We start from the raw sequence: 21,674 nt of genomic DNA, 5'->3' as shown, positions 1-21,674 counted from the left end.
AAGCATCTGTCTTTGTAGATTGCTAGTTAATTTAAATACGAAAAAAGTCCATTTTGTTTACCTCGGTCAGTCAAAGTTGAAAGTATGTCTGTGCAGAGTTTGAAACAATAACCTGTGAGCTTAGTCAGCAAGACTGCACGACATTATGTCCTGATGCAATTCAGTGCATTCATCTCTGCAGTGGGCATGAGGGACATGGTGTGCAACAATGTCATTATTGAGATAATAAGATGCGTTGCCACTCGGATTAGGCTTAAACTTTAACAGCCAATACACATGAAGCAGCTGAAAGAGAGGGGGCCTTTCTTGCAATTAATTAATCATTTCCACCATGAAGAGTATATATCACTTCACTCTTTATGAGGTGATTGACATTTTACTTTACAGTGTGGCACACCTCTGCCAAAGGAGAAATGTACACTACAGGGCTTGTTATTATTCTCCTGGTCATTCTTTTGGCTTTGATTGCTGTAAAAATTACAAACGATGGCTGGAAGAAGGACCTCGCCCAGAACTTCCCACCTGGACCGAAACCTCTCCCGCTAATTGGAAACCTGCTGCTGGTAGACCTGAAGAGGCCGCAGAAAACCTTTGTAGAGGTAAGGTGCCCAGCTTTCATAGCCTGGGATTCAATGCAGTACATGCCTGTGCCGTGCAATGTATTCATAGAAAAAATAAGTGCAATATCTTATCCTAGAAGAGGGGCTGCACTTTTTTAATGGTACTCATGCATTTTGGAGAAAGGTCAGTCAAAGCACAAATAGAAAGAGGAAGTAACAAGGAGAAATGAAGATATTTATCCTTGTTAGACCTCGCATGGGAAAGCACATCTTTTGGCGCATTCCCAGGTCTACCACTTCTGGTAAATCAGGGAATGCACAACAAATCATGGTAGTAGCATTGGAACACCCACGTAACGCCCATGGAATGCCCCCCAGGGCAGAGTAAGGCAACACAGAGATCTGCCCTGCATTGCTTTACTCCAGGTTTATAGAGAGACTCACGGCTACGCAAAGTGGCCCTGTTCAGCTTTATACATCTCATTTAGCACTAGCATCGCTCTTGCAAGGTGCCCTAGTGACAACATTGCTGACAGTGGACTGTAGAGATCCGGGATTTCGTCCCAGTGTTGCCATCCGACTCAACACATTCTGGCAATTTACATTATCTCCTGCAAACATGGAGAAGTGTGGAGAAGTGTAGCTCACTGGTTAGAGGAGGAATATCCTGAAGCAGAGGTCAGACCCGGGACCAGGGTTCGATTCCCGACGCGGCAGGGTCTGGAGCCCAATTGTCCACGGACTCGATAATTCTCGCTTCGGTGCCTACTCTAAGCACGAGTTCACACTATGCAGCTCTGGGCAACAAGCTTGCTTAATCTCCACAACGGCCCCCCGCGGCGGGATGCCTGGCTTTCACCTTGGGGATGTCCAGTACGGGTTATCTCACAGGGAAAAACCAGGACGGGTTCCCAATGCAAGCGCCGAGATGCCCAAGGGTAATTTGAGCGGCTTATAAGACCGCACATACATACAAACATGGCACTCTTCCCCACTCTTTAACTGGATGTCCCAGCTGCAGAAAGGGACAATACACCTATTGCAGTAAATGCACTGTCCCCAGCACAGCGTCAGGGTTGTGCTTGCCCTGTGGGTAGTTATTAGTGAACTTGGTTTGGAACTATTAGTCCGTCGTTCACTGATCACGGAGAAGCCTGGGCTGCCTTTCAAATGGGGAGCAGAGATACCCCCTTGCTGACGGGAGTAGTTATTGACTGCACTCATCTCCAGGAGGATGCCTAGGGGATTGTTGATATCTCCTATTCCTCCTTCGGGACTGCACTACCTTAATGAGGTGCTCAATTGGTGCACCTCCACCTCCCGGCAGCTCCTATGCCTCAATATATACAAAATTACACAACATATAGATCAATACAAACTATCAATGTGTGAGATGTGTGCTCCAAAGCTGTTGAACTAACTGCTACACCGGGATAAAAGGATTGTCAATTGGAAGACAAATTAATTATGAATAGGAAACGTGTCTTTATGTCCTACAATGCTTTCTCTTCACTATCCTTCCATTTAGGGATTATAGTGCTAGAGCCCAGCTGAACCAGTCCATCTTAGAGCCGTTTTCTTGAGGGCACAATAAATCTGTGAGACAGTCTCTGAGAAAACCTGAGACACAACACTCAAATAATCTCAATTACATACACTCACAAGTTCACCTTCATGGTAATTGCTGTTTTTACACATCTAATTGAGCTGCCACTCATGCCTATATCAAACTTGCTTCTTTGTATCAGTTTTTCAAAACTATCCTAAAAACACTTCTTAACGTCCCCCCTAGAGGACACACTCATTCATACTGAGGTTGTTTGTCAAAATATAGTTGCCAAACATATTCTGTTCAATAAATATATACTAAATATTGGTTGCAAAATACCATCCCATTGCTGTTATACAATGATATTTTTGCACCTCAGCTTTGCAAATTGTAAATGCATCTGTATTTGTACTTTCATTTCCGATGACCCCTCTGTCAAGCCAAGTGTGGAAGCTCAGTGGACTAATGCACCCACAACAGAAATCTGTGTTTGACATCATGGTCACATATTTGAAATTTAAATCCTAATGTATCTATTCAGCCTTTCATCTTTCCTGGGGTGATAAAATGAGTACTACTGAGTTGTGTGACTAAACATCCATCATTTTAGTATCAAAGGCAGTGTGACTATGCACTTTACGAATACATGTTGTGTCACTCTGTCTGAGGTTTAGAAATAATATTTTCTGTGCCAATAATTATTAAATAAATACATACATTCTCTTACTACACATAAACGGCTCTTTATCAAGCACTCAATTGTTTCTTGGAGTTAAACTCACATTTAATCAAATACTGATAATAAGAAAATCCAATGGCATTTGAACAACCACACTCAACCCCACTCTTTGATTAGCTGCATTAGCACAGAGACTGATCTAGCCCCACAAGAGATGGATGTCTAATCACTGCCGTCACAACTCACAGGATGCGAGCATGGGGAGAGCACACAGCATCTTACAAGATCAGACACCAGTACCGCGGCCCTCATCCTCCTGGACCTGTCAGCCACCTTCGACACGGTCTGCCACCGCACACTACGAACACGCCTCCATGACGCCGGGATCCAAGAGAAGGCCCAGGACTGGACCACCTCCTTCCTCTCTGGCAGTTTATACTGTCTATAGTGGCAAAGTAGCAGGACATTACTGGTCCCCTGGGGCAATTGGAATTTAATTTGGATATGATAAGTCACAGGGCCATGGTTTTCCTTCATAAGCATCATATAAACATAATGTAATAGCACTGACTGCAAGGAATGAAGTCAGACCACCAATGTAATCAAAAGTTATTTTAGTTTAAGTGATTTCCTAGTGAAACTAAACAGACACTTTATGCATGTTAATACATTTATTAGCTGATATTAATAAGTAAAGCGTACATATGCTTCACAAATACTGTTTGTGATACATTATTGAAGCCATGCTGGTGGTTCTACTACTCTACAGCATGCTTTTTGGGCTGCTGTAATAGCATGTTATTAACATATTATCACAATTCCAATGGCACTGTTCTTCTCCTACTCCCTCTTCATTTCTGCCCTGCGTCAAAATTTAGGGGCTGATAATGATAGAGTCTGTCAGACTGGATACTCTGAAACACATGTGGCAGATGACAGATATTACAATAGAGAGTGCATAAAATATAAATGATGCACTGTAATACGGTGAACAGGATGTGTATATATATATATATATATATGTGCAAACAGGATCAGCTCTTCCTGGGGATCTCGCCCGTGGTTGGGTGGCACGTAAAGCCGGTAGAGCTACCGCCGGCACTAGTTAATCCAAAGTATATGCAAATAAGCCACACACTCTCAGTAGCAGTCACGAGTAACGAGTTTAATACACACTGTTACGCGTTTCGGGAGTCGCGCTCCCTTGGTCACACAGTGATAATTTCGAACACAATCCTCTATAAGTGCATACACAATGGTAGACATAGTCATAGGACTCGGGATCATAGTCATGTGTAAACAGAAGTGACTTTGGCGGCCATCTTATAGTGAGTACATTCTGATATGTAAGGGGAAGCGAACATGTTACTTGTAGTCAGTTTCTTTCATAGAAGCACAGTGCATTATCAGAACTCGTAAGACTCGTCATAGTGACTAATGAGCATCGGAAGGCCACCGGGAACATAATTTAGGTTGGCGTCTTTAAACGCGTGCTCATACTGTAAATTAATCCTGTTCACCTCATGGTGACTTTTGGCCAGTACATATGCACACTGTACACTAACTGATAACAGTTTTTGATAAAAGTTTTTTCATGGCTTAATACTTACACCATAGTGGTGGGACATAACTTCATAAAAGGACCGGTAACTGTACTAAAATGCCTGTAACATTTTTAACATTTTTGAGCTCGTCATAGTGACTCGTGTGCAAACAAAACAACCAGATACATGTTTCAAGGATCACGCTTAGGGTGGCCACATCTCAGCAATCACAAGTAATAGTAGCCAACATTCTCTGCTTCAAGGTGACATATAGCCATAAAGTATAGACACAATTGCATGTACTCATATATCTTCATCAAACCAATACTCGCACCATAGTGGTGGTACCATAAGGAAAAGCATTTTGCCTCTAATACAGTTTTCTGACTATAGACCATCTAATAAGTCCACCTACACAAAATGTGCATACACAGAACAGAAATTTGTGAAAAAAGATAAGTGTAGAAAAAAGTGATCTTATCTACTCATCTTCAGATTTCTTATCTGCGAATATGAAGAAAAGGGTAGGAGCCCGTGAAGTGCTTGTGAAGATATAAGGGGCCCCTTCCTTTCCTCCTGAAAGAAAAGGACAAGAAAAATAGTATTAAAAGTATTACCAAAACAGTATTTTTCATTAAAAACCAGCATAAGTTGTATACAGTATGCACGTAAATGAAATAGAAGACAAAAGAGAAGAAGAACATGGTATTTGCACAAGTTAGTCTTCTATCAGATGAGTTGCCAATTCCTCATCCAAATTGTGGCCTTTTGGGAACTTGGTTTCCAGATCCATAATCCACTTTGATTCCCGTTTTCTTAGGGTCAGTTCCCTATTACCACCTCGTCGCCCTACTCTCACTTGTTCTACTGCAAAGTAGGAGAGTAAGTTGCTGTTAGATGAATGTAGTTCTGCAAAATGTCGTGCAATGGGATAATGAGGGTCCCTGTTGTTGACTGCTCTCAGGTGCTCCAGAACTCTCTTTTTAGCCATATGGGTAGTGCTCCCTACATACCTCTTTTTACAGGGACATTCCAACACATATACGACAAATGTCGTGCTACATGTAAGAAACTGTGTTATAGGTTTCATGTCTTTCTTTCCTGGTACGCTAAATTCTTTCACCATTTTGCTGTTTCTACAGGCCTTACAATGGCCACAGGGGTGAAAACCCTTCAGATTGTGTTGATTGAGGTCTCTGTTAGTAGTGACATATCCACGTACTAGTATATCCCGTAGGCTTTTGCTTTTTCTATATGTTATTTTGGGTCTAGTACTAATGGTGGGACCTATGATAGGATCATTTTGTAAAATGTTCCAATTTTCACTGAGTATTTTCTGAATCTTAGATGATTCTTTGTTGAAGGTAAGGATCACTCTTGTTTCTTTACTCTCTACAATATTCTCCTGGGTTTTAGCTCCTAGAGTTTCTTCTCTTGTTATATTCCTGATTTTGGATACGGCTTTATTAAGCACCCAATCTGGGTACCCTCGCTCCTTGAATCTGCATAACATAGTTTTTTCTTCCTCCAGATAAGCCACCATCTCACTGCAGTTTCGTCTTGCCCTCAGCAGCTCACCATAAGGTATACTCCATTTGAGTGTTTCAGGGTGGCTGCTGAGGGCATGGAGGAGACTGTTACCCGCTGTTTCCTTACGGTACAATCTTGTTTTCAGTGTGTTTCCTGTAGCCATAATCTTAATGTCTAGGAATTCTACTTCCTCTTTTTGCAAGTTGTGAGTGAGAATGATGTTATATGGGTTATCATTAAGCAGATTACAAATTCAATGTTGGCTACTATTAATTGTGATTGCTGAGATGTGGCCACCCTAAGCGTGATCCTTGGAACATGTACCTGGTTGTTTTGTTTGCACACAAGTCACTATGACGAGCTCAAAAATGTTAAAAATGTTACAGGCATTTTAGTACAGTTACCGGTCCTTTTATGAAGTTATGTCCCACCACTATGGTGTAAGTATTAAGCCATAAAAAAACTTTTATCAAAAACTGTTATCAGTTAGTGTACAGTGTGCATATGTACTGGCCAAAAGTCACCATGACGTGAACAGGATTAATTTACAGTATGAGCACGCGTTTAAAGACGCCAACCTAAATTATGTTCCCGGTGGCCTTCCGATGCTCATTAGTCACTATGACGAGTCTTACGAGTTCTGATAATGCACTGTGCTTCTATGAAAGAAACTGACTACAAGTAACATGTTCGCTTCCCCTTACATATCAGAATGTACTCACTATAAGATGGCCGCCAAAGTCACTTCTGTTTACACATGACTATGATACCGAGTCCTATGGATATATATATATATATATATATATTCACTTAAAAAACCATAGGTTTCACACATGTTATAGTTAGGTGGACATTTCACTCGTAAAAAACCAATGAAATTCCCCCGTTATAGTTAGTTCAGATAACTATAACTCGCGCGCCTGCAATCCACTGCTCATGACGTCACATATTACATCACTCATGACATGGTCAGTGGCATCACTCATGACATCACTAATGACATCATCCTTTTGATAGAGTGGCGGTCGCGCGAGTTATAGTTATCTGAACTAATTATAACGGGGGAATTTCATTGTTTTTTTACGAGTGAAATGTCCACCTAACTATATCATGTGTGAAACCTATGGTTTTTTAAGTGAATTTGCAAGGTTTTTTAAATGCTAAATTCTAACTATAACGTGTGTGAAACCTATGGTTTTTTCAGTGAATTTGTACGGTTTTTTAAATGCTTTTTTTTAATGGTTTTTCACCGTGCGCGCACCCTGCGATTTTTTTAACAATGTTTTTTTCTGCCTTCGGGGTCCTTAAGGGACCCCCTGACAAAGGCTAGGGGGTCAGGAACTCTCTACCCTGCCCCCTTTTCACGTTTGCCACCTTCCTTTATTCACTCTTGCACTCAAAACAGACAAAATGGGGGCGACACTTCCTGATTTCGACCGATTCGAACGTTGACTGACATGTAACTACCAATCAGAATTATGCTTGTGCACGTTAGGGTGCGCGGTTATAGATATTTATGTATTTTAACTGCAATTTTCTCAGGAACTACTGAACAGATTGACTCCATATATGCAAAAGGCACATCCCTGACCTGAGGACTACCTCTTTGCCAAATTTCAAGTAATTCTGTTCAGCCGTTCGGGCTGTACCTTCGACTAAAGGTCCTATGGGAAAATGCATGGGGAAAACGCGTTTTGGGACCCCCTTTTTTCTCGGCCCCCGCTTGACGAATCCCCCCGAGACTTTTAGGGTAGGAGCTGAGCGGAGCGCCCCATTAGTTTTGAAAATTTCGCGAGGATTCGTCAACCGGCGCCAAAGTTATTCAAAATAGAATTTTGAGATTTCCTATGGAAACACGACACACACAGAAATATATATATATATATATATATATATATATATATATATATATATATATATATAATTTAAAATTACAATAAATAAAACACTTCAATACAATAAACAGATATATGTCTAATAATGATAACTTGTCGCTAGTCAGGCATACATAATGCGCCATTGCAATAGAAGTGCAAATAGGGGTAGTCAGCAGATCTCAGAATTACTTAAGGGGTGGGTTACCCAGACAATATGCTTGGGGTGTTCGTCCATCTTTAGCATCAGGTAGAAATGTTACCTGAGTTAGTTTGTTAATAAAGCAGCTACATCCATATGGAACATGTATCGAAAGGGGTTTGCGACTTTGCCTTCCACATTTTCTTTTGAAATATTACATTTTATTGGTCATAGACACACATTAACCAAAACGGTAACATTGGCAATGAGCCATTCACACATGGCTACGTATCAAAATCAAGTTGCAAACAGAAATAGTGGAGTGTCAGTGAACTTGAAAAAGTCACTACCCTGTCTCACGGTGCAGTCAACTGACACATAGAAGAAGACATGTACACCGGTATAGTCATAACTAATAGGAACCAGGCAATAGGACATGGGGGGAACCCATCTGGGAGACACATCCAAAGACATCCACCCACCGGGGATGCGGCTCATGATAATAGCAAGGTGTCTTACTAGCCAAAGGGGTGTGCACCCACCAGGGGTATCAAACCTCACCTAAGCCCTCAACGGTGTCCCCCTCCACTTGCATATGTGGACCCGGCACAGTGAGCATAAGACCAAACCTTGATGTGGAGCCCACAAGAGGTACGGTGTATGCCTCTTCTACTCCATGACAGCCCGTGCCTCTTTGAATTGGAGGGGCTCATCCAGTTGAAGTGTCAGTCGGGCATCTGGAGCCCCTTCAGAAATCTCTGGTTTCAGGCAACAGGGGTACTGTCCACAGCTGCAGAAAGGGAGTGGTCGTACTCAGAAAAAGCAGCATTAATGGCCACCTGCATACTGGCCACTGTGCCATCCACACACCTGATGGTCCCTATGGGTGGGTGAGTCTGGTCCTTCTTAAACACACACACCATGAGCATGCCTGAATTATCTCCTTCTGCGTGAAGAATGGCAAGGCAATGTCTTTAATCAAAGCACATCAAGTGCGTCATCAATTCACTGTGAGTCCAAAATAGCTTCTGGAGTCGCTGCGGCTCAGCCGATTGGTAGGACACCTCCATCTCCCGTAGGCTCAGCTAGCACCCCAGGTCCAACAGTTTCCTGCTCAGGGTTTTACGGATGCCCCACATAGTTGCAATACAGTGACCTCAAATTACCACCATGTGGACATGCCATTCCATTGCTCTGGTATGGGTGGTTTCCTTGTTGAGCTCAAGTACTGAACTATATATGTGGCTATGGTCTTCCTAAATGGAGGTCCAACATTGCCTCAGTCTGAAGCCATAGGGTCAGTAGATTAGGCCACGCCCACCCCAGTATAGTGTCAAGAGCAGCAGGCAATTATCAGAGAGGGTACACACCAAGCACTTTGCCCTATCTTTTTGAAAAAGAAAACAAGACTCAGAACCTTCTTGGGCGCGGCCCCCAAGATCTGGAACACTCTCCCTCCGGAAATCCCCAGAATCCTCTACATGGTGGGTTTCAAACAGAAAGTAAGAACAATTCTAATGACCAAGTTCCTGCCTTAACTGGATCATAGCGATATCAAAGGGGATGATGGACGGAGCGTTAGAGCAAATTAAACACTCACCCCCAGTCAACTGATCTGGGTTTAATCCATCATCATTCTTTAGCTCACTCCAACACCCCAGTTCAGAAATGGCCATATGCAAATCAGTCTGACCCTGTGCCTCATGGGAACAGTCCAGCCCAAACTGCCAAGCCATGACTTCCCTGGACCGGAAACAAGCATTCTGGGACCGGTTTCGGGTTCATAACCCTCGTCAGCCAGGCTATCTTGAATCCAGTGGCAAAGTGAGCAAGGGACCCACGTCTGGGCATACCCTGCCAACATAGGGCGAACAAAGCGATACCAAAGGGGATGATGGACGGAGCGTTAGAGCAAATCAAACACTCACCCCCAGTCAACTGATCTGGGTTTAATCCATCATCATTCTTTAGCTCACTCCACCACACCAGTTCAGACATGGCCATATGCAAATCAGTCTGACCCTGTGCCTCATAGGAACAGTCCAGCCCTAACTGCCAAGCCATGTCTTGCCTGGACCGGAAACAAGCATCCTGGGACCAGTTTTGGGTTCATAACCCTCGTCAGCCAGGCTATCTTGAATCCAGTGGCAAAGTGAGCAAGAGACCCACGTCTGGGCATACCCTGCCAAATTAGGGCGAACAAAGCGATACCAAAGGGGATGATGGCAGTTCGGGCTGGACTGTTCCCATGAGGCACAGGGTCAAGACTGATTTGCATATGACCATATCTGAACTGGGGTGGTGTGGTGAGCAAAATAATGATGGATTAAACCCAGATCTGTGACTGGGGGTGAATGTTTTGCCAATGTGCAACATTCCGTTCATCATCTTGTGTGTTTTGCTTAACTGGATCATGGCTCGTCTGTTCTCTATATGTCCGTTTTTTTTCTTGTTTTTTTTTCTATCAAATGTCTAGGATTCTCAGCCTTACTTATTAAGTAATGTTTTGCCTTACCTCTTTAAGTTATATTTTTCTCTCATTTATGTACAATCTTATTAGTTCTACAGGTTAGTCTCTTCTACCCTAACGTTCCCCTACTTTGCTTCCCCTTCCATTACTGTGAAGCAATCTGATACCCTTCGGGGTCTTGTTCGCGCTATACAAAACTTTTAAATAAATAAATAAATACCTACCTGCATGGCCAGCAGTTCACTGCAGAGAAACAGGTCAAGCCTATTGTTGACATTACAACCTAGGAACAAAATTAGGACTCACTATTGTCCAGATGGCACAACAGCCACACATCTTCCACACACCTATGAGCCATCCAATTCTGGAAGCATTGCGATGGCTGAATACATAGAGCAAGTTTCTAAGGGAGGAGTAGAACTGTCCCAAGTGACATCCTGAACACAGCAAAAATCACTGCCCCATACATTGAGACTGTGTGGTTCTGGGAAGAGCGCCAGGGGAGGAGGTCTAGAAAGGCAGGGTAATTAGTGTTGGATCTGTAAACGCCCACTAGAGTTAGTGCTGTCCCATCCATGCGGCCCTCCGCTATTACATGCCTGTCCTCCGTGTCAACTCTATGTGCATCTGCCACAAATTGGAACCTTGAGGAGATCCAAATGAGAACCCACTTTTGCATATGTCGATGGCATAGTGTCCTATACCTGTCCCTTCCACTTTGCATCAATGCTATTTAACTCTTTCTTCATCAGTTTTGTCTCTTGGAGGAAAGCATTATGTGCACCTCTACTCTTAAGGAAAACATGCACCCAGTATCTCTTTGTAGGAGTGGCCATGCCCCGCACTTTTCATGTCAGCATTTTATAGTGTTGGGTGGAGGTGTGAACTGGTGTGCCCATAAAGTGTAGTTGTAAAGAGCAAGAAATTGTAGTCCACAGGACCAAATCCCCCAAGTTCCAATGTGTGGATCCCCCTAGGTGTTGTGCCTACATGAGTGTGAGTGGTGGAGAATCAAGACATGTCACAGCAACACAAACACATGACTCGAACTGTGCAGCAAAAAACCTCAGAAAAAAACCTCCAACCCATCATCACCCTCTCGGGGGCTCCAACAGACACCCAGCCATAACCAGTGAACAAATAACCATTAACATAATAGAAATACAAAAGAGAAAACAAGTCCTGTTTGGGAAGTATTCGAGACGTGCTGGGCAATAAACAAGGCTCTAAGGCACACAGGCCCATTCCACTAACCTAGGCATCAGACCTACATCCAGGGAGACCCCAGGCATCTGCAGCAATCATCGGTGAGCAGACTGCACTAGTAAATATTGAGCAAGAAAAAGCCACCACACTTCAAAGCAAATTGCCCGCTAGTTGCAGTGTCACCAAAAGTCCCTGAGAAGCCACTCTGATAGAGCCCACAGAGGCATCAGTGTCCCACCCAGTATCCAAGGCATGGTGCAACCGCAGAACCGCTAAATTATTCTGTAAATTATGTGGTACTCCTCCACTGTCTGTGGTCACTCCTTAGCTGCCTGCACAGTGGAGAGGTGGCTCCTGGTCCCCCTGTGTTTAAGTGCCTCGGTCAGGGTGTGAGCCTGTTGTCAGCACTCTGATCATCTGATAGGACGCCCACCATACCCTTAGTATGGAGCCAAGCCCAGTCTTCCTCAGAGGTCGAGAAGAATTAGGAGGACTCGCGATCCATCAACTTGAGCTTCCCAGGATGAAACAGAGCATACTTCAGGCCCAGCTCTTGGAGGCATTGTTTGACTGCACTACACCTCCATAGTGAAGTTCAGGTATGCAATGATGGTATTGCATCCAAAAAGCTAAGGGACCTTCATCCAAACAGCTGCAAAATCAGGTCCCTGTCCCTGTAGTTAAGGAGTCTGGCTATTACAGGTATCAGGCAAGCACCCAGTGGAGATGGCTTTCCCGACAGCAGATGCACCTTCTCCACAGAGTTAGAGCACCTTGCCCCCAGTACAGTGAACATCAACCAGCATTTGAGAAAGAGTTCCATGGTCTGGTCCTCCCTGAGCCCCAGCAAGTAGACATTGTTACGCCTCAAGCGACTCTCTGCATTTTCCACCCAGCATTGGAGGTAGGGGACTTTGGTCTTCATGTCCCTCCACTCGGTTTGGAGTTCCTGTAGTGTGGGTCCCATTGTGGTCAAGGAGGATTCAGCTTCATCCACGTGATCCACCAGCAGTGTGGATGGTTTGTGTGGTTTGCACAGAGCATGTTCACATCCAAAGCGACGGCATCGATTTTGAACTCCAGCATAGTTTTAGTGTCCACGATTGCCTGCAGAATTTTCTCGAACTGATCATAGTTTCTGCATAGAGTGGTCTCAAGTCATCCAGAGTACCAGCGACACAATCATGAGAAGTGTCTGGGCCCAAAGCTTCCCTAGATAGGATTCTGGGAGGATTTAGGTTTCATCATCATGGCCACAGACCACCCGCCACCAGTAAGCACTCAGAGGAGGGCTAGCTAGTCCATCAGTACCCATGAAGCCCCCCATGAGGGTTGGGTCCTGGGGTTGGCAATGTTCAACCGAATTGGTATCTACCAGCTGCCCGGCCACCACATATGGCCCAAGGGGAGCAATATGGGGTCAGCATCTGCCCCATGAGACACTGCTAGTGGTTTTGTAATGATGAAAAAAAGGGGGGAAAGGCTCCCAGGCAATGAGTGTCATCAAGAGGCTAGGTAGGGTGGGCTCGGGAGATCCCCAGAATTTACAAACCAACACTCACCAAATTAGTCAGGACACAATGTACCTCAAGGGGGAGTCTACCAGCACTGGCCCTGTACTCATCCTCATGGCAGAGCCAGGCAGCAGGCCCCAACTCACAGTTACTTTAGTGTCGCTGCTCTGCAGCACACAGGCTGAGGTTGGGCACACAGGCTGCTCTGCAGCGCCCCCCAGGCACTTTAGGCCCCCTAACTGGGGTCAGGAAGGCAGCCTCTTTTCAACACGGACTACAACTGGTGCATGCCACACGGCAGAAGCTGAACTGGTGATAAAGGGTCTTAAGGTCCCCACCACTCAGTCCCTGAAGTACACTGCCCAGAAAAGGCTGTTGCTACAGTCAGGGCACCCTCTCCGACTCTGCGGGCCTGTAGAAGCCATACGGTCAAAGGCCACGTAGCTGCAAGCGCAGCACAGGCCACACTGGGTGGAGGCCACAGGTTGCGCCTTGGTCAATGAAGCCATGGATCCCACCACTTATGCCACTGACCTCCTTCACACTACAGATGATCCAGACCCCTGGGAAGTACTCTTGAAGCTGGGGTCTGGTGTACGGCAACCTCCACACCCGGTGCAGTCTCCCTGTAGCCTCATCTTTTTGTTTAAGTTGATATGCACATTATCTTTACAGTCAGGAAGTCAATGTCCAAAAGCTCACAGTTGTCATATTTCTCTATTCTATGTTACTTTTGGCTTGTTGACATACAGTATGCCATCACGCTGCCAGTCTCCTCATACTACTACAATGATGGATGGTTTTTAAAATTACATGACTAGTTGTTTAACAAACTGCCAATCATTTTATCATTAACTTGATGGACGGTTTTAAAAAAGATTGCTTACATGATTACAGATACTATGTAAATGTTTCTGAAAGTATCATAGAATAGAGAAATATGACAACTGTGAGCTTTTGGACATTGACTTCCTCAATGTAAAGATAATGTGCATATCAATTTAAACAAAAAGATAAAGACATACTGTGTGTTGTTCAAAACTGTTTATCTGTTAATATTTGGATATATACTTCTGTAATTGTTTTTAAAAAAAGCGTATACATTCTTATTTTTTTTTTTAAAGTGAAAAAATAAACAATGTATACACAAGACCAGGTTGTATGCAGGTTTCAAAACAATGTTATTTTGATGAATGTTTAGAATTAATGTGCCTGTTTTTTGTCTGATTCACCGTGCCCAGGTGTTTGTTCCCCCATAGCCTCATGGCCGATGGCCACTTCTCAGTCTCAGCCCGTTCCACAGCCGGCGAAGGTGGCAACAGCTGGACAGTGGGTATTGGGCACCTCTGCTTGCCAGGATCACTGTAGGAGATAATACTCACAGCACTGAATGCCCTCTAGTCTCGACCCAGAGGATGATGGAGCATGCCAGGCGGGCCCGAGACAGAATTCTTTAGAACATGTCTGTAGTGTCTGCCATCATGGGCATGCCCCTCACTGAGAAACCCACCTTGTCTATAGTTTGTATGCTTTTCAGACTTCATGCAGTGCAGTTTACTGAAGCATTGTGCACTTTAGAAATGATTGAACTATGTTTAACCAACAATGTGTTTCTGTTTAATAAACAAATGTACTCTCAGAAATGCAGTACTGCTATGGAAGTTTCCTTCTCTCCAAGCTACGCTAATCTCACCATGGGGTGGTGGGAGAAAAACGTGGCTTGGAGAGAAGAAAACGACCCATACACTGCAAACGTGGCATTATGGCTACGTTTCATTGATGATCTCTTCTTGTTATGGAGGGGATCTAAAGATAAATTGATAGAGTACATAATGATACTGAATCAGAATGACGTTGTTCTAACATTCACTTTCAACATTCAACAGAAGGAAATTGAATTCTTGGACACTAAAGTGTACATAAAATCTAATAAGATACACACAACTCTGTTTCGTAAAAAAACAGCAACCAATAGTCTTCTTTATGGAAGTAGCTTCCACCCAGAAAATCTAAAAAGAAGCATCCCATATGGGGAGTTCCTAAGGATGAAAAGGAACTGTTCTGAACCCAAAGAAATGGAGGCCAAATTTGAAGACACCAGAAAGCGATTCCTCCAACGGGGATACAAACATAAGGATGTCATAAATGGAGAGATTAAAGCCAGACATAAATCAAGAACCCAAATATTGATTGACAAAAACAAAAGCAAATCGTCAGCAGTGAAAAATGATTCACCACGACTTATTCTAACATATTCCAAAGAAAGCTTCAAAATTTGTAAAATTCTCATTAAATATTGGAATATAATCAAAAAGGATCCAAATATTGGGACAAAGATAGGAAATCAACCATTGATATCTTATAGAAAAGCACCTTCAATCTGTGACACATTGGTTCGGAGTCATTTTGAAATCAAAAAAACTGATACTTGGCTACAAAAAAGACAAAAAGGATACACTAAATGCCTGACATGTAAGGCTTGTACAGTAGGAAGAAATTTGAAAACAATCAAAGACCCTAATGGTCAAACTTTTGAAATCAAAGGAACTATCACTTGTGAATCCCAATACGTTGTGTATTGAATCGAATGTTGTTGTGGCCAACTATACATAGGATCAACTATATGTCCGCTGAAAAAACGCATACTAGAGCACATTCGAGCAATCCAGAACAAAGACAACACCTCTGCTATAGCCAAGCATATTCAGAATCATGTTGGTAACACCTGGATGGACATTAAATACTCAGGTCTAGCTATGATACCCGAACATGAAAGAGGAGGAAATAGAACTCAAAAACTGCGACGACTGGAATCTAAACTCATAATTCGTTTTAAAACCAAAAATACTTTGGGCTTAATGGAGATGAGGAGATGCATGTACATTTATAGTAATTTGTCGAAGGGGGCAGAGAGGTCGAGTAAGATCAAGGCTGCTCTGCTGCCCGCGTCGAGGCACTCCCAAATTGCTTCGGCGATTTCCACCAAAGTAGTCTCAGTACTGTAGGATGCCCTAAACCCAGACTGCGCTGGATGAAGAAGGCCAAATGATTCCACATAGGACTCCAGCTGACGGAAAACCACCTTCTCACAAACTTTTGCCATAGCTGGTAGAAGAGAAATAGGACGGTAGCTAACTAGGTTCGTCGGGTCTAAAGAGGGTTTCTTCAGAAGTGGAAGGAGTTTGGCCTGTTTCTAGCTCCTTGGAACAACAGCAGTCAGTAAAGATAGATTTATAATCCTATTGGGCTCGAGCAAGACAGCCTCAGCGACACCGGCAAGCACCCTGGCAGGAACGAGGGCCGGATGGAGACCGCGATTTAAGGGATTTGAGGATGGCCAAGGTATCAGAGCCGGCTACGGGCGCGAACTTAATGAATAGGGAAGAAGAAGCCGAAGGGACTGAGGACGGTGAAAAAATAGAGTCATCCATCGGGAGGGAGTCCAGACCAAAACTATCTTGAATCGTCTGAATTTTTTCAACAAAAAAAGAGGACAATTCCTCACACCATTCAGATGAAACTGGAAGGGTTGTTTGTTCAGTAACAGGAGATAGAAAATTTCTTACAACAGAAAAGATCTCTTTGCAATTGTTACTGGCTTTAGCAATTCGCACAGCATAAAAGCTGCTTTTAGCTGCCCCAAAAGCTGCATAGTAGTTCCTCTGAGCTTTACGCAAGGCAATTTTAGCCAAAGGCCAGTGTTTTACGTGACAGTTTGAGGTCATTAAGAGAGGCTGAATACCAGTTGTGTGCCAGGAAGCACATTGCAGAGTGGTGGAGAAAGGGGCCATGGCCTCTGAGAGCCTCCTAGCAATCCCACAGTGTGGGACTTACTGGAGTTAACAGTAGGCACTGATGGCCCCCAAGGACCGTCAGCAGCCAAGGGTACATAATACCCCAATGAGTAGTTCACCAAGAGGCATGTTTGAAGAGTGGTGGAAAAAGGGGGTGGGGCCTCTGGGACTTGCCGAACCGCTTTCTTTTAATAATTCTTTTAGGTTAGTAAGAATGGAGGGCTGTATGGCCTCTCTTCTCTGTGCCAGTTTTGGCCTGGGGACACAATTTCCCAGGGCCAGGCCCTTATGGAATCGGGGAGGCAAGTGTGCAGCACTCCTCCCTGGATTAATCTCAGCCCCTCCAACCCCATTTCCCAGGGACCAGCCTTTAAAATAAAATCACCACTTTTAGTGGAGGGAGGCTGTGTGGCTGAGGGCACCCAAAAAAGGCAGCTCCCTATCTGTGAAGGCAATTATGTTCCACTTCCAGCGAGCAAGAGCTTTTTTAATTATCCTGCTTGCTGTAAGCAGTGCTTATGCTGTGGCTTGGAAGTAGTGCTAAAGCTTCTGCAAAGCCACAGCAAACAGCCATATCCCAGGGATAGGCACCCAGGGACATAGCTGTAGATGGCCCTGGGGGTGGCAGTCCCCAGGGTTATACATAGTTCCAGGGGGGGAGCTGCACAGCCCGTCCTTTTTTCAGTGTAGAGCATGCCCCAGGACGTGGCAATCCCCAGGGCCGAGAATGGCCCAAGAGGGGGGCCGTGTGGCCACCCTCCTAACTATTTTAAAAGAAGATGGCCCCTGGGTGGTGGTGGTCTCTGGGGCCTGGGGGATCACTGAGGTCCCTCCAATACAAGTTTTAGCCCAAGGGAGGTGGTGGTCTCCAAAGTCAGGAGAGGTGCGAGAAGCCCCCCATAATAATACATTAGCCCCGGGGAGGCGGTGGTCTCTGGGGCACAGGTGATCCAAGAGGTCCCCCAATTTCTTTCTGGCATTTAGCCCGAGGGAGAAGGTAGTCCCAGTGGCCTGGGGTCACACAGCCCTCCACTTTTAAATAAATAAGCCCCCAGGAGATGGTGGTTCTTATGGCATTAGTAAACCCAAGGAGGGGGGACGGTGTACTCCCTCCTTTACTATGTGAATGCCCCCCGGGCCTGGCCCACTGAGTTTGACAATTATTAACAAATTGTGGGAAACTACACATTGTTTTTCTTTAAATTTTCAGTGTGATCCACGGATTATACACGACTCAAGCTGAATCATTTTAAAAAATGTTTTTGTTGCCCTGCTGGGTCCCTGTGGAACCCCTCTAAGAGGCCTAGAAGGTCAGGATATTCCTACCCTGACCCCTTTTCTTTTTTGTAATGTTTTTACTGGGATTCTGTTCAAGCTGAGTCCCAAGATGGCGTCCAACCCTTCATGGTTTGTAGTGTTGGCAGCCAATCAGATCTCAGCACAAGATCGGGAGGAGCTGCAGATCCTCTCCCTCCCTATATACAATTTCGGTTATTGGCTCTAAAGCTACCCAACAGATTTACAGCAAATCACAAAAAGGCACTTACCCTGGACAGACATCTAACTTCCTGCCAAATTTTGCGTATTTCCATTCAGCAGTTCGGACTGTAGCTTTGCCTAATGGTTGAAGGTTGAGGGTTGAGCTGAGTCCAAGAATAAATGTAAAAAAAGAAGAAAAGGGCACAGGGCAATAATACACTGACCTCTAATCCTCTGGGGGGTCTTGCAGGGGCAAAGAATCATTTTTGTTTTTACATTTTCAGCAGGAGTCAAGCTTGATCTGCGACTCATGCCAAAAATGTTAATAAAAACAAAGCGTGGCCTCCCGCGCTTAGCTAGTAATCATCCCCCAGGTGGGCCAGGTCCCGGAGGCATTTTGGTGACCACCTCCAAGTGCTTATTAATGCCCGGGGGACAACCACCACCCCAGGGCTAATTTACTGATAAATTGGGGGGCCTCTCAGATCCCCTCATAGCCCCAGGGGCTGCCACCTCCCCCGGGCTTTAATTTGAATGATTGCAAGGGGACCACATGGACTCCCCACAGCCTGGAAACTGCAACCTACCCTGGGCTTTTCTTAAATTGAATTTGGGAGAGCCGCATGGACCCCCAACAGCCCTGGGGACCATCACCTCCCCAGGAAAAATCGAAGGAAGGAGGGCCACCTGAACCCCCTCCAGGAGCAATACATGGCCCTGGGGATCGTCACCCCACCAGGGACCGCTCCTGCTATGTCCTGGAGTGCCCAACCCCAGGATGTAGTTGTTTGCTGTGGCTCGGTGGAAATTTTGCCCAGGCTGGGCTGGATTCATGTTTACATCTATAAAAAGAATAGAAATAAATCAAGATTTTTTTCATCAAGATTCCATGACTCCTGTGTATTACTAATGTCCACTCCACGGCCAAATTTCTCTGGTTTTGAATGAGTGAAATGTCCAACTAACTATAACGTCCCTGAAACCTGTAGATCTTTCAGAGAATTTTTAAGGTTTTTTTAAATGCTAATTTCTAACTATAACGTCCCTGAAACCTATGGGTTTTTCAGTAAATTTCAAAGGTTTTTTAAATACGAATTTCGAACTAAAACGTCCCTAAAACCTATGGTTTTTTCAGTGATTTTCAAATGTTTTTAAATGCTAATTTCTAACTATAATGCCCCTAAAACCTATGGTTTTTTCAGTAAATTTCAAACTAAGCCTACAGAGGTAGGACATGTGCAAAAAGAGGAAGAAAGGCACTGAAAGAAGCAAGAGAAATGCAGAAAGAGGCAACAGAAGTCCTGAAAGATGAAGAAAGGTGCAGAAAGAAGCAGTAGATATGAATAAAGAACCAACAGAGGTGCAGAAAGAGTCCTTGCTGCAAAGTCATCCTGTGCCCCCTCTTTTTGCTGACTGGTACTGGTGGTAACTGACTCTGACTATCCAGGTCCGGAGCCATTGCTATGCTGAAAGACACTACATGCACTAGGGTACACTATGGGTTGGGGTACCCCTGTGATTAGCATGACCTCCCCTGTAAGGCCTTAGTACATAATAGGGCAGGGGGATTAAAACTACCTCTAAGTCAGAGATGTAGTAAGAAGCAAGAGCAGTGCATAAAGAACAAACAGAAGTGAAGAACGAGGCAAGAGAAGTGCAGAAAGAAGCAACACAGGTGCTAAAAAAGGCGCGAAGGGTGTAGAAAGAGGCAAGAGAAGTACAGAAAGAAGCAACAGAAGTATAGAAAAAAGCAACAGAGGTGCAGAAACAGGCAGGTAAGTTGCAGAAAGAGGGAACAGGGGTGCAAAAAGAGGCAAGAGAGGTGCAGAAAGAGGGAAGACGAATGTAGAAAGAGGCAAGAGGGGTGCAGAAAGAAGCAGGTGAGGTGCATAAAGAGGCAACAGAGGTGCAGAAAGATGCAAGAGAATTGCAGAAACAAGCAAGAGAAGTGCAGAAAGAGGCAAGATAATTGCTGACAGAAGCAACAGAGGTGTAGAAAGAAGCAAGAGAAGTGCAGAAAGAATCAAAAGAGGAGCAAAAAGAAGCAAGAAAGGTACAGAAAGGTACAGAAAGAGGCAGGAGGGGTACAGAAAGAAGGATGAGGCAAGAGAATTGCTAAAAGAAGCAACAGAGGTATAGAAAGAGGGAAGAGCAGTACAGAAAGAGGCAAGTAAGGTTCAAAAAGAAGCAAGAGCAGTGTAGAAAGAACCAACAGAGGTAAAAAAGAGGCAAGAGGGGTACAGAAAAAGTTAAGAGCGGTGCACAAAGAGGCAAGACAGGTACAGAAAGAGGCAGGAGGGGTGCAGAAGGAAGAAAGAGAAGTGCAGAAAGAAGCAATAGAGGTGCTGAAAGAGGCATGTAGGGTGCAGAAAGAGCAAGAGAAGTGCAGAAAGAAGCAACAGAGGTACAGAAAGAGGCAAGAGAGGTGCAGAAACAGGCAGGAAAGGTGCAGAAAAATGGGAACAGGGGAGCAGAAATATGCATGAGAGGGGCAGAAAGAGAAAAGAGGGGTGCAAAAAGAAGCAAGAGAGGTGCAGAATGAAGCAAGTGAGGTGTAGAAAGAGGCAACAGAGGTGCAGAAAGATGCAAGAGAGGTGCAGAAACAAGCAAGAGAAGTACAGAAAGAGGCAAGCGAATTGCTGAAAGAAGCAACAGAGGTGTGGAAAGAAGCAAGAGAAGTGTAGAAAGAGGCAAGTGAGGTGCAGAAAGAGGCAAGAGAGGTACAGAAAATGTCAAGAAAACAGCAAAAAGAGGCAAGAGGGATGCAAAAAAGGAAGAAGGGTGCAGAATGCAGCAAATGAGGTGCAGAAAGAAGCAAGAGAAGTGTAGAAATAAGCAAGAAATGTGCAGAAAGATGGAAGACAACTGCAGAAAGAAACAACAGGGGTGCAGAAAGAAGCAAGAGAGGTACAGAAAGAGGCAAGAGAAGTGCAGAAACAAGCAAAAGGGGTGCAGAAGAAGGGAACTTGTGTGCAGACAGGCAAGAGAGATGCAGAAAGAGGGAAGAGGAGTACAGAAAGAGGCAAGAAGGATGTAGAGATTTGCAAAAGAGGTGCAGAAAGAAGCAAGAGCAGTGCAGAAAGAACCAACAGAGGTGCAGAAAGAGGCAAGAGGGTTGCAGAAAGAGGTAGGAGAGGTGTAAAAAGAGGCAAGAGGGGTACAGAAAGAGGCAAGATTGGTGCAGAAAGAAGGAAGAGAAGTGCAGAAAGAGGCAACAGAGTTGCTGAAAGACACATGAAGGGTGCAGAAAGAGCTAGGAGAAGTGCAGAAAGAAGCAACAGAGTTGCAGGAAGAGTCAATAGAGGTGCAGAAAGATGAAGAGAGATGCAGAAA

At 44.4% G+C, this 21,674-nt stretch overlaps 1 protein-coding gene across 1 annotated transcript in view; it reads left to right on the top strand.

The window, feature by feature from the left end:
• Positions 1–413: 413 nt before the first annotated feature.
• The window catches only part of LOC146816618 (cytochrome P450 2K1-like), a 269,453-nt gene continuing 248,192 nt past the window's right edge, over positions 414–21,674 (top strand). Inside the window, exon 1 of the mRNA XM_085609147.1 lies at positions 414–599. Within this exon, the coding sequence (XP_085465273.1) occupies positions 414–599 (186 nt within the window). The remainder of the gene's footprint in view (positions 600–21,674) is intronic.

This window comes from Triturus cristatus, chromosome 6, assembly GCF_964204655.1.
Source record: "Triturus cristatus chromosome 6, aTriCri1.1, whole genome shotgun sequence".
In the NCBI taxonomy this organism is placed as follows: Eukaryota; Metazoa; Chordata; class Amphibia; order Caudata; family Salamandridae; genus Triturus; species Triturus cristatus.
This window is presented reverse-complemented; position numbering and strand designations above follow the sequence as displayed.